The following is a 12,743-nucleotide window of genomic DNA, read 5'->3' on the forward strand; positions in this document are numbered from 1 at the left end:
TTTCACTTTTGGTATGTTGAGGCTCCACAACAGAAGAGACCCAACTAGTTATAAGCAGTGATGTTTAAAAATGCGCTAAATGAGGTTAAGACTGAACTAATTGAAAAATATTGCACATTTTGTAAGTTTGATGTTTAATAAATTACTTTTAAAATGACTTTCTTAGCTATGAACTTGAAATAAAAAACCGTTTTGCATTGGAGTTATATTTGAACATTCTGCCACAATTTTTTTTTCCTCAGCAGAATTCACAGTATTTTTTTTTTTAATTGCTTATATAGTGATTATCCACCAAACATTATCCCAAAAAGTCTTGGGGATCTTAATGGAGTTTATTTGGCAAATATGAGATTGGTCTCAGTTTTCTTTTTATTCAAGTGACTTAGTGAAAGTATTAAGGCCTGGGTGTGTCTAGTGAAGCTGAATAAGCAGCTAACTTGTGATTTTACAGGGACAATTATATTTTTCACACAGGTTCAGAGGTTTGGACTGCTCCCCTACCCCCAAGAAATGAGACCATTTGAAAATGACTCATTAGTTTGTTGATCTGAAACATTTAAATGTCACAAAAGCATAAACAGAAGACATTTTGTACCCTTATCTTCACAGGTATAGAAGAGTGTGCATTTGTTACGACAAAAAAAAAAAAAATCTCTAAAATATTGGAAGTCTAAATAAAAACATGCAGAGTGACTTAACCAAGTACTTAAAACACTTTATTTCAAATCTTTACAGATGTATCACAACTAGAAGTTACCCAGAATCTAAAAAGGTGGGATGGTGAACTTAACTGTAACAAGTACATTACCTAGTTACATAATGCAAAAAGGCAAACAAGCATAAACTTAAAAAGGTACAAAAAAATAAAATTTACATAAACCTTAATTGATGAACTGCCTTAATTATACATCTGAGTCATGATATTTAATGCCAGATAAGACTTTCAAATTTAATGAGGGATTCACTTTTTTTGTTTATAAGAGAGCGAGTGCAACAGACAGAAGTTGGGCGTGGTTACATTTCTGAACAGTAAAACAGTACCTTTCCAGAACATCTAGTCATTACAGAGATAACTTGATACATTGGGCCATTCATAAAAATCTTTTTTTTTTTAGCTGAAACAGGGGGACTGATACAAAACTTGTGGAATGAGAAAACAGAAATTTAACTTAGAAAACAGAATGCAGTAAAGTTTACAAATTGATGACTGAAAAAGGGTTTGCCTTATAAATATCCTTGTAAAACATTCCTCACTCCGCTTGAACCAAGAATACTGCATGATCTGATATTTATTACAGTAAAACCATGTTTTGTTTCTTTAAAGGTTCTGAACCCCTTACCATTTACTTCCCTCCCCTTTTCCCTAGGAAAAAAAAAAACTGGGCTTACTGGAAAACACAATAAAAAGGCAAAGAGTCGAGTAATTTAAAAACAAGAAAACAAGTATGTCTGTTGCAAGCAGAGTGTTTGTTTCTTCCAATGTCTAAATGAGGTGGAATTTTGGTCCGGCGGTGGCGATGATGTCGCTGTAGGGCTCCGACTGAGTGACCTCGATGGCTTGCTGCTTCTTGAGGACGAGGAAACTGTAAAACTTGGCTGCTGCCTGCTTTCTGTTGTTGTTTCGGCACAGTTCGAGCAGACTGACCGACTCCGCACCGGTCTTTGCCATGACGCGCTGTGGAGGCCAAGAGACATCAGAGGGGGTCAGTGAGTGTACGATTATCATGAGGACAAATAAATACAGATTCTTGGTTAATTTTACGATCAGGCTTCGTTTACCTGCAGGCCGTGAAGCATCTGTTGGGTTCTCTTGTTCCATCTCTTCTCTTCTTGATCCTGGTCTCCAGCCTGGCCTTCCTCTTCCTGACAACCAAAAAAATTAGCAAAGAGTTACAACTCTATTTGTATCTATTGTATCATGTTCTGTTTACACGCAACTGTTGAACTAAAGTGTAGAAAGCTAAACTATTAACTTTGATTATTGCTGCTATGTCACAGCATGTTAGTTTGACTAATAGAATTAAAACTCCAACTAACGATTATTTTAGTAACCAATTAATTGGCTATTTTGACAATTAATCGAATAAAAATGGCACATTCTAGAGATTTTTCATTCAACCACTTAGCCTTGTTAGACTATTTTATTTTAGTCAAAAAGATTCAAGTACATAATTAAATTCTTTATATATATATATAGCCTGAAATGCAACAACAAAATTCCTTTAGTAAATTCAAACTAGGTGAAGTTCCACTTTAGTTTTGGCTAAGATGTGTTTACAAAGGTGTTTCTATCTTAAGTGCAAAATCAACATTTTCTGTTCAGTTTTATTGCTCAAAATATTACACTAGTTTCAGAAAAACGGCCCATTTGAGTCTGAAAACAGCAGATAATTCATTGATTAAAAAATTTGTTGAAAATTAATTCATTAATTGATTAGTCAGATTAATCGTTTCAGTGATGATGATGATGCTAACTTCGGAGCATCAAACCATTTTTTATTATTTTTTTTTAGGTTTTTCTTAAGGGCTTCATTAAATCCCATCCCTTCAACTAGTGACAAAAAGCAATAACTTTCCATCCTTGCAGGGGAAAAAAGAAATTTAAAAAATTGCAGTTTCCCCTCACCTCCTCTTCTTCGCTGTCATCCTTCTTATCCTTTTCCTTTTCGGTGAGAAGGTCGAGTTCTGGGACAAGCTGAGTGAGGTTGACACTGGCCTCCTCTGGGGGCAGATCAACCTGAGGCATGTCTAGTCTTTGTGACAAGTCTGAGCGGTCAGCCACTTGCTGCTGCTCCAGGGGAGTCATCTGAGAGAGCAGAGAGAGCAACTGAGCTACGGCCAGGGTGAAACTTGGAGTCAACAGTCCATTTTATTCCTCAACTTTGGCTACTTTCCCATTTATGAAATTTACTATTCCAGAAAACTTGGTCATTTAGAACGACTCAGATTATTTTTACAACCTAAATTATGACCATAATATGATTTATAGCATAAAACAGGAGGATTTCCCGCAGCTTTGCTCTCGGATCCATAAACTCACAGGGAAGCTTCCGTCCTTGTCAAAGGGCTGCTTGCGTTTAACGCCACGGGGGGTGGATGGGGGAGGCATCACCGTCTCATCCAAAGTTGTCCTGCTGCCTTCCATTGTAGAAGCTGCCAGAATGCTGGGCTCCTCCATGATCGTCTGGTCTGAGGGGGGAAATCATTATTACAAATTGTGAAAACACTGCATTACCCCTCTAAAGACTGGAACAACTTCTTTCCTTTCTCCAGCTTGACTTACCGATAACATCTCTGTTCTGAGTCATGATCTCCTCCCTCGGCACCTCCGGGTTCTCCAGCTCTTTGAGGAACTCGTCCAGACTGTCCGCTTCGCCGCCCTTCCTGCGCTTCCTCAGCTCGTCTGGCACCAGGGGGGTCAGGCAGCGGGTGAACATCTGACAGAGATCGGACGTTACGATTTGGAAGAGGGGCTCGTTTTTAAAATGCATGCACACTTTGCTCAAAAGTTTGTGCAGCGAATTTAATTCAGCGATGCGTCCGCACGCCTTCTTGTTCAGTATTCGGAGCGAGTGAAAGAGGAGGGAGGAGGGTGAGACGAAACCAATCGGTCGCTTTAACTCCTGGTCCCCGGGTGCTCTCATTTTGAATTTGAAATCTAAACGAAAACTGGGTCTTAACACGTTTCTCCACTCCGATTACAGTTTTGAACCAACCTTGACAACATCTGCCACCAACGACCTTATAAAACGCTGCCTACAGTGGTGATTTGGCATCAACGATCCCTCGGTACCTTGAGCAGCCGGGCGTTCCAGAGCGGCTGAGCAGGCAGAGAGAAAAGTTTCTCCACTCCTCCTGTCTCCTTCCACATCATGAGCTTCTTAGTGGGAGGGGCCAGGTCCAGGGTGGTCACGATGTCGGAGTAGTCTGACAGCTGGGCACGGATGGTCTTACTGTCCAACTCTTTGACGCTGTCGACGATCAGCTTCCTTTTACGTTTTGCCTTGGTCTCTTTCACTGGAAGGAACAAAAAAAGAGGCAATGAAGATGCTGCTCCTCTATTGCAAAACATAATAACAAATATGGTGTGTTCATTTAAAATAGTAAATTGGACCATTTCTATTGTTGTGGTCCAGGCTATGAAAAAAAGGGAACTGCAGAAATTGTTAAAAAAAAATAAATAAATAAAATTAGTGTAACAAAGCTAAATTCTTAAAACTGAGATCCAATTCACTCAATCGTTTGTTGGCCTTCTGAAACCTGGAAGTAAACTTTAATCATTTGTACTAAAGTTGTTTTTTAAAACGATACAAAAAAAAGATATTTCTTTAAAAGTGTGTAATGCTTTCAGCACATTCAAGGGGTTTAAAGGCAATATTCATGCCAATAAGAAACACATGGAAGCTATTCAAACAATGAACAAAATAAGTAATTTGTCGATAAGGAAGGCAGTTATTGGAATCACAGGAAGCTCCTCTTCTTTCTTGGATCGCCTCACCTGAGCCATGAGGACAGTGAGCTGCTACTTTGAGTGTAAAACTGTGTAACACAGCAGTCATGTCTGGTGAAGAGCCTCAACCCCCTCGCTTTAGCAGGAATTTGAGGAATTTTGAAAAGGTCAGCAAAGCTGCCATTACCATGACAGCAAAGTATTAAACACTCCAGGGAGCACAAGTTCTTGTTCAGTTTCATCATTGGCCACTTGCTCATATGTCACAATTCCTTTGCACAGTAGTGAGGTAAATAGCATTGATCTATGCTTTAGAATGAAAACGATACAATTACCGTTGTGTGCAGCTAATGTAATAATTTATCACGGCCTTTATGAGCTTTACAGTTGTGCATTCTTTAAAAAAAAAAAGTTTAAAAAATACTGCTAAGTAAACGGTTTTATTGTTATCTTTTTTAATCTTAAGAAAAAAAAAATCTCACTTTCCATTCTTCACAAAAAATTAAAACAGTATTTTTCTTAGCATCGGTTCAGAGTTTAGAATTTTACCACGGTGACAACTATAATCATTACTGTAAAGGAGGAGCAATTGTTCAAACAACTTGAACAATTGCTCAAGTTGTTTGAATTACACACTTGTGTGTAATTTGATCACACTTCAAATAAAATTTGATAGAAAATGTATTAAGAAAAGTTCAAGTAGTGTCCAATGATTGACAAGTTTTCATTTTCAGTAGCTTAGCATACTCGGTGAAATAAAGAGGCCTACCAGTGATGTCGATGGGCTCCAGGGCAAAGGCCTCCTCTTCGTTGTGAACCAGAGTTGTCTGTTCTGTTTGGTCGGCCATTGCTGGCAGCGGCTCTGCTGGGCCAGAATCAGGACTGTCTGGACCCGCTTATCAGAAACGCACACAAAAATAAAGTTATGCATCCAAGATGTGAGCACTAAAAATACACTTGGTGTTCCAGAAAAAAACCAGTTTCACTTACGTGAATGAAGGTTGTCAAAGTCATCTTCATCATCCCCGTGATCTGGAGGCATCATGACGCTCTCTGTGATCGCTGGTGGATCATCAAAGATGCCACCTCCATCTTCAGAACTCAGCAGTTTGTCAACTGAGACAGAAAAAAAAAGACATCAACTTCCCTACAAAGGTTCATTTTAATATTAGAACAACACAGTTTTTTTTCTTTTAAAAAAAATAAGTCAATCTAAAAAAAAATAAAATGCATGCTTGTTACCAAGCATTCCGCCATCGCTGTTGCCCATGGAGCCGTCCCCAAAGTCGTCATACTCCATGTGGTTGGATTTGTCGGGGAGGTTAGCTGGGCCTGGCTCAGCCTCCAGCAAGAGGTTGGGGTCAGTGGCTCCCTGCATTATATCATCTTCAAACGTGCTAGCGTCACGCATCATCTCCCGGTCATCCATGCCAAAGTCAGCTGAGGAACCCAGCAGAAAGGATCATTAGTTTTCTAACAGAACAACCTTGAATATATATGATTCCTATGCATTATTCTCTAAAGTCCTTCCGTTTTCTAACTATTCTGCAACGTCAAGCGGGTATAGACAGGACAGCTGGCTGAGTAAGGGCTGTTGTGAACCGAGATGTAAACAAAGGAGCCATTTCCTACCAAAGTCGTTTTCCTGCAGCAGGCTGAGGTTTCCAACATCCTCCCTCAAGGTGATCTCTTCTGCTCTGCTCTGGTTCAGGGTGAACTGCTGAGCCACGTCAATGTCACTGTTGACAACATCAGATGAGAACGACCTTAATATCCCCTGAGTAATTGTTTTAATAGACAAACAATCAACTAACTAAGAACTTTAAATCTGGCCAACTTACTCCAGATCAGGAAGTGGCTGGTCAAAGTCATGAAACTCCTCAGGTAAGGTGATGGCGTTATATGCAGCCTCTCTATTTTCCTCGGGCAGATCAACCACACCTGGACACAGAAATAAGGAGTGACTGTACGCAGAACACAACTTTCACCTCCACCATTTATTTTTACACAGAAGCATATGAAGCAAAACCTTTCGGACAGTTTACCTGGCCTGAAGGCCATTTTGATCTTGATGAAGGCTTCATTACAGTCAGCCAGCAGGTACTTGGCCTTTCTGTGGTAGATCCGCACCACTCCGAGGAGCAGGTGACCGGACGTGCGCAGCGCCATCTTCACCTGAAAAGCAGGAAGTCGGAGATATTGCAAAAGCAACTCACTTTTACAGGACACAGCTTGTACTGCAAGCACAAGCCTGATGTAGCTGTTCAGAAAAATGTATAATGTACCATCATCAGATGCTATATTATTTCAGACAGTGGGATTTTTCAGTTTTGATGCATAAAATAAAAAGAAAAATTGTTGAGATATTTAAGCTGCTAATTAAAAGAAAGGTACAATAAAGGCATAATTGATAACAGATCATTTTTACATTGCTATTACAAACGCTTACAGACAGCATGCAAATACAGCTTTTCAAAAGAAATAAAAAAAAACAAAAAAAAAAACATGCAAGTTAGCTGCAACCACTGATGTAATGTTATGAATTAGCCCTATGACGGACACCAGCCTGATGAAGGTCTGAATGACAGAGCAGGGTACAAACTCCCATCAGCACCAGCACTTGGTTTAAACTGGTCCAACAGTCAAGCCTCCTTACCTTAGGTGAGATGATGCTCTCCACACTGCTCTCCAGGTTGCATTCAAACACATGGGCCTTGGTCAGCTTTTTGTCCCAATGGGCCGCCAGCCAGATCTTGGCCAGCGGCCCACGTTTGCTGAGGACAAAGTGGGCGTAGAACATTGCCCCGGTTGCCCTGGTTCAAACACGCCAACTGTGGTGTGGTTTACCTGGAAAACAATTAAGATACATATAACAAATTGATATAATTTACACGGCTACAGTAACGCAAACCATCCAAGAAAGGTGTGTTTGGACGCTACAAAAATTAAACGCCGAAAAGCACCACACACAAATCAGTTCGTCAAGTTAGAAATGTCCTGCGGTCGATCACAGAGAGGATTATTAAAAGCTTGCAATGAGCAGTTTTGTTACAATAACTGGGTGGGCAATTTGTCATTTTTGCTCATTCAGTGCCAAATTGGCCTCCTGTGCTCAAGTAGCGTTTATAAATGCAGGCTGATTTAGTGAGACGGAAAATGGTGGTGGTTCTTCATTTTAATGAATCTAATCCAGTGTTTCCCCAACCCTGGTCCTCAAGGCACGTTTTAGATGTACCCCTGCTTCAACACACCCCATTCAGATGATTGCAATTCAGCAAAAAACCCTGTTGATCAGCCATCAACTGAAATCATGTGTGCTGAAGCAGGGGAACACCTAAAACATGCAGATCAGTGTGCCTTGAGGACCAGGGCTGGGAAACACTGATCTAATCAACAGGTTGCAAAACATCACATTCTTCACTAATTCACTCACAGCTCACATAAAACGCAAGAAAAAAAAAATTGGTTGATTCTAATATCTGGTGGACTGACTGGTCTCCACTCAATATTTTCAACCATATTTATACAAAAATAAAAATAAACTGATAAAATACTTGAACAGATGATTTGGCAACCTGGTAGAAGTCCAATGGTTAATGGTTTATATGGATACATTGATTTATCCAAGACTATTCTAGCAACCGTTTCTTCCTTCCATATACTTGTTTTTATTATTTTCTCAACATATTGTTTTGAGGCTTTTCCTCTGAAGTCGGAGAAACGTTATCCAAGACAAACGAAAACGCATCAAATTTTAGGACACTGATTCGTTTATAAACGAGAAAATTCGTCTTTTGTGTGGAACTACTTAATAGTGGTCCAATATCCAATGAGGAAACGTGTTCAAGTTTTTAAGTAAAAATTGTCCCATTAATATGTGTCGAATTCGTTTTCTCACAACTTGGTAGTCAACGTTACATGTTAAAGAGAGCTAAAGAATTGGACGATATCAAAAGCTCTCGTTATTTACGTCCCGTTGTTTTTTAGTCAAGGGAAGGGGGGGATACTGGAAATGCACGAACTTTTACCTTATTCATTACACACTTTAAACTTTTCGCTGCAAATCGAAATGTGACTTATTTTGCTAAAAGAAAGACCAAAAAATAGTCAGAAAATAAATGTACGTGACTTCATAAGCATTCAATTGCAAATAAGAACAAAAAGCGCCAAAGGGATGGGGCGCCAGTAAATAGTCGGCGCCATCAAGTGGGACGAACCAAATTAGCCGACTGCTAACTACAAAAGGAGGAACGGCGTCGTCAGCTTCATACATCGCATGGACACAAGTTTAGAATAAAATCGTTAATTTTAGACGAAATTGCAACCATCTTAAACCACACAACAAAAACTCCATACAAGTACGCAAAGTCCTCAGGAAAAGGCGCCGCTCGATAGCTGCTCATACTTTTTAGCCTCTCATCAGCTCAACACTGTCGTTAGCCGATGTCCAACGGCTCTTCATACAATGAAGGCCGCAACGAACAGACTCCAGCGTGCATGCCAGTTTCGTTACATAAGACACCAAAATCAGTGCGTTAACATATCCGCTGCAGACACACTTACCGAGAGGAGCCCTCTTAGAGTGAAATCACAAAGATTAAGTAATTTCTCCCAGCGAGCTCTCCCCTGTTGTACTCATTAAAACAGCCAAGATGGCGCCAGCCGCCTTCCTCCCGCTCAGCGCTGTCCTTTTAAAATCGACAGGATGTTTACAGTCAAAAAACGGCGGAGGAGGAGGAGTCTGTCGGGGAGGCTGATACGCACCACAGACGACGTCCTGCTGTGAGCGGCGACAGGAGATAGAGGGCGCTGTGACACAAAGCCTATCGCAGGAATAAAGGCATCTCAATCAACCATGACAATAAAATCTGCATTCAAATACTGTACAGCTAGCCATATGCGAAGAACTTATTTAATCTCTGAAATTACTAAATATTTTTTAATGAGGTCTAAAATGCAAACACAGTAAAACAAAAAAAGAATAGATTTGCTAAATAAAACACGATGTGATAGCTTAAACATGAATAAATCAACGATTTACTAAATACAAGGATCCAATAAGTAAGTGTATGACTCTTTTTTTATCAAATATGAATAATCAACAGTGTAAAAAAAAGTAATACAAAAATGTAAATGCAAAGCATCTAAATGATGTGTAAATAATGTGTTACGAAATGAACAACAAATGCTGAAATCACTGATAACAAAACAAAGAAAAATGGTTCAATTTGTATTTTCAGTGTTAAATTATTTTCAGAGCCCTGTGACCCTGTGATCTGATTGGTTAACCTGAACAGCAATTGAACTGGAGATTGTGAGTAAAGTTGACAAGCAGCAGGAAGTTATGGTATGCTGCACAACACATGACAATAAAGTCATATTTACATCCACATGCACACTTTCTAGTATTATTTCACTGTTTTAAAATGCTTTGTTTTTTTTATCAGTTTGATAAGACATTTCTTCATTTAATTCCTGTCTGCATTTCTATCATTACAAATATTTTTCATCAACAAAAAGATTTCAATATGGCATAGCCGTAAACTATACATTTCTTTTTCTGATTTGCAGTTCTGATTTTCATCTCTACTTCTTAGTTCTTTGAGTTTTTTTCTTCACTTTTCTTTTCTTTTTTTGATGACAATGTTGAAATATAAATGGTATTTGGATGTTCTCCTACTAATTTCAAATCTAATCATTTTGTCACAAGTGGTTCATAAAGCCATGCGAGTCTCAGTTATGTATCCCTTGCATTGTGTACACCTGAAAGTAGCAATATGAAATCTTCACAAATGAACTTTGGTCGCAATAATAAAGAGGAAAGCAGGTCTGAGTTTTGATAGGGAGATGGCCGTCTGAAATGACCAGAGCATGCCAAACATGTAAGGCGTGCAGCAGCAGAGAGCCTCGGAAACCAATTTCCCAGGACTATATTAGATGCCGAGATGAGAAATATGCCTGACAGACAGAGTGACTCATCTACAAACAAATTGCGAAATGGGTACACAGAAAAGCGGATTTGTCTTGTGGGCATCTGTTGCACTGGAACTGCTGCCAGTTGAGCTTGTTTATAATTTACAAGCCACAGAGCTCCTTGTCGCTGTGCGAGATAGATAATGAGGTGGCAAGTGTGGTTACGTTTTACTTCAGACAATAAGTCGTTTTCAGCTCCATATGCTTGGAGTCCTGTTCCATTGTGAAGTTCATGTTCTCCGTGCAGCCACATTAGACGCATTATGCCCATAGAGAGATGCATCGGAGCCTTATTCATGCATCTCTAATAACCAGAAGATTCTCATCAGACACACTTTTTATCATCACCTCTTATGAGGCTGATACATTGTAGGTCTAAATCTAGACTTTGTACTGGGCGGAAATTGATCACTTTGTATCCATCCACATTCTGGATCCATCCATTCTGTCTCTCACAGGGCAACACAGATAGACAGGACAAACAACACACACCAAAGTAGAATTTTAAAGAGACCACTTAATCTAACAGTCATGTTTTTGGACTGTGGGAGGAAGCCATGCATGCACAGGGAAAACATGCAAACTCCATGCAGAATCGAACCCAGGACCTGCTTGCTGTAAGGCAACTTTGCTACCAACTGCGCCACTGTGCACTTAGAAGGTCCTGGGTTCGATTCCCGGCCTGGGGTCTTTCTGCATGGAGTTTGATTGTTCCCCCTGTGCATGCGTGGGTTATCTCCGGGTACTCCGGCTTCCTCCCAGAGTCCAAAAGCATGACTGTTAGGTTAACTGGTCTCTGTAAATGCTCCCTAGGTATGTGTGCATGGTTGTTTGTCCTGTGTGTCTCTGTGTTGCCCTGCAACAGACCGGCGACCTGTCCAGGGTGTACCCCGCCTCTCGCCCAAAACCTTCGCTGGACACAGGCACCAGCAACCCTCCTGACCCCATTAAGGGACAAAGGTGGACAGCAAATGGATGGATGGATGGATATTAAATGAAGTTCTGTATTTAGTTGCTGCCAGCAGTTTTTTTTTCTTCTTGCACCCATCTGTTAACAGGGGTGATTTATTTATTTTTTATCTTAAAAGCAAGTTGCTGTCATCATGTGAAGGATAATTCTGCACAGCCTTAGAGAAAACAGCCGGTTCTACACGGATGCATCCCTGCCTTGGGCGACTTATCTTTGGCATACATCACGTAGCCAGAAGGCCTGATTATCTCCACATATCAAAGCAGACATATGCAATCATCTGCACATCTGTATGAAGCAAAAAAAAAAAAAAAAAAAAACACGATGATGTTTGTTCACTAATGTTCCCCCAACAATCCTTTGAGGGCTTCGCGGTACAGAGTGAGTTTAAATCACACTCGGGTACACGATGTATCCATTTCCGTTTCCTTCCACTTCACTTTGTGTTCATGAAATCTCAATGTTTGTGGCTGTAATGTGGAGGGGGAAAAGAAATCTGGGGGTATATGGATATACTTTTGCAAGGCATAAAACTATTAATGCGTTAAATTAATAGCTTTATGCTGTGATTGTGTCTTTCTGTATCTAAATAAAGTGGTTGCAGAGCAGAGTAACTGATCATGCATTCTGTTTGTTGTTGCGGTATTTAAGTGAAAAAGAGACGTATCCCACACACACACACTAACGACGAAAAAATTTTCCAACAGAATAAGAAAGCAGCTTTGGATACGAATCGGCAACACTGTTGAGTTGAGAAAGCGCCGAAAAGTAGCAACAAAGTTCTCTCCCGCAAGCTTAAGTTTATCTTAAGAAGAAAAAAAAAGAAGAAAGTTAACTTTTCATGCTGGGGTGATATCTGATGAAAAGATGACAGAGAGGGGAGAAAGGCTTTTTCTCGAGTTTAGCCTCAAGTCAGAGAGTTTTTAATCTAACAGCAGGGGAGAGTCCTGACAGCGCGCAAACTCTGATCCATCTCGGCTGCGAGATACGCATCTCATCAACGGGATTAAAAGTTGGGCTAATTTGCATGTTATTTAATCAGGAAAGACTGTCGGGAGATAAACCCTTTCGGTCGAGCGAAACTCTGCAGCAATTATGTCTTGACATTTCACAGGTCGGCTTATCAGAATCATACTTCCGTCAGCCACACATCTGCAACTTGGAACATTTTCTGTGAAATGGGCCAGAGTGTTTCTCCATTCAGCGTGACACTAGATGATTCATCCTTGGGTACCATTTAAGCATTGAAATTGCGCAGAGCTTTGGAGTAATGATATTCTATCTATATCTATATATATATATATATATATATATATATATATATATATAAGTTGTACCAGAGTCTCTCGT

At 40.0% G+C, this 12,743-nt stretch overlaps 1 protein-coding gene across 2 annotated transcripts; it reads right to left on the reverse strand.

Moving 5' to 3' along the window:
* Window positions 1-694: 694 nt before the first annotated feature.
* Window positions 695-9,148, reverse strand: LOC106953581 (double-strand-break repair protein rad21 homolog). 2 transcript variants are annotated; one of them, XM_015042457.1, is made up of 14 exons: window positions 9,014-9,148; window positions 7,107-7,297; window positions 6,496-6,625; window positions 6,292-6,391; window positions 6,083-6,189; window positions 5,693-5,890; window positions 5,441-5,566; window positions 5,220-5,345; window positions 3,794-4,017; window positions 3,284-3,437; window positions 3,041-3,189; window positions 2,627-2,806; window positions 1,780-1,863; window positions 1,484-1,675 (listed from the first exon to the last, which is right to left on the reverse strand). In XM_015042457.1, the coding sequence occupies exons 2-14, from the start codon at window positions 7,248-7,250 to the stop codon at window positions 1,484-1,486; spliced, it is 1,914 nt and encodes a 637-aa protein (XP_014897943.1). In that variant the 5' UTR covers window positions 7,251-7,297; window positions 9,014-9,148. The 2 variants fall into 2 exon arrangements, with proteins under 2 accessions (XP_014897944.1, XP_014897943.1); XM_015042458.1 differs by lacking the exon at window positions 9,014-9,148 and having other exon boundaries at window positions 695-1,675; window positions 7,107-7,250.
* Between the last annotated feature and the right edge of the window lie 3,595 nt (window positions 9,149-12,743).

Source organism: Poecilia latipinna, unplaced genomic scaffold (genome assembly GCF_001443285.1).
Source record: "Poecilia latipinna isolate Pla-1442-1.1 unplaced genomic scaffold, P_latipinna-1.0 Scaffold590, whole genome shotgun sequence".
NCBI lineage: Eukaryota > Metazoa > Chordata > Actinopteri > Cyprinodontiformes > Poeciliidae > Poecilia > Poecilia latipinna.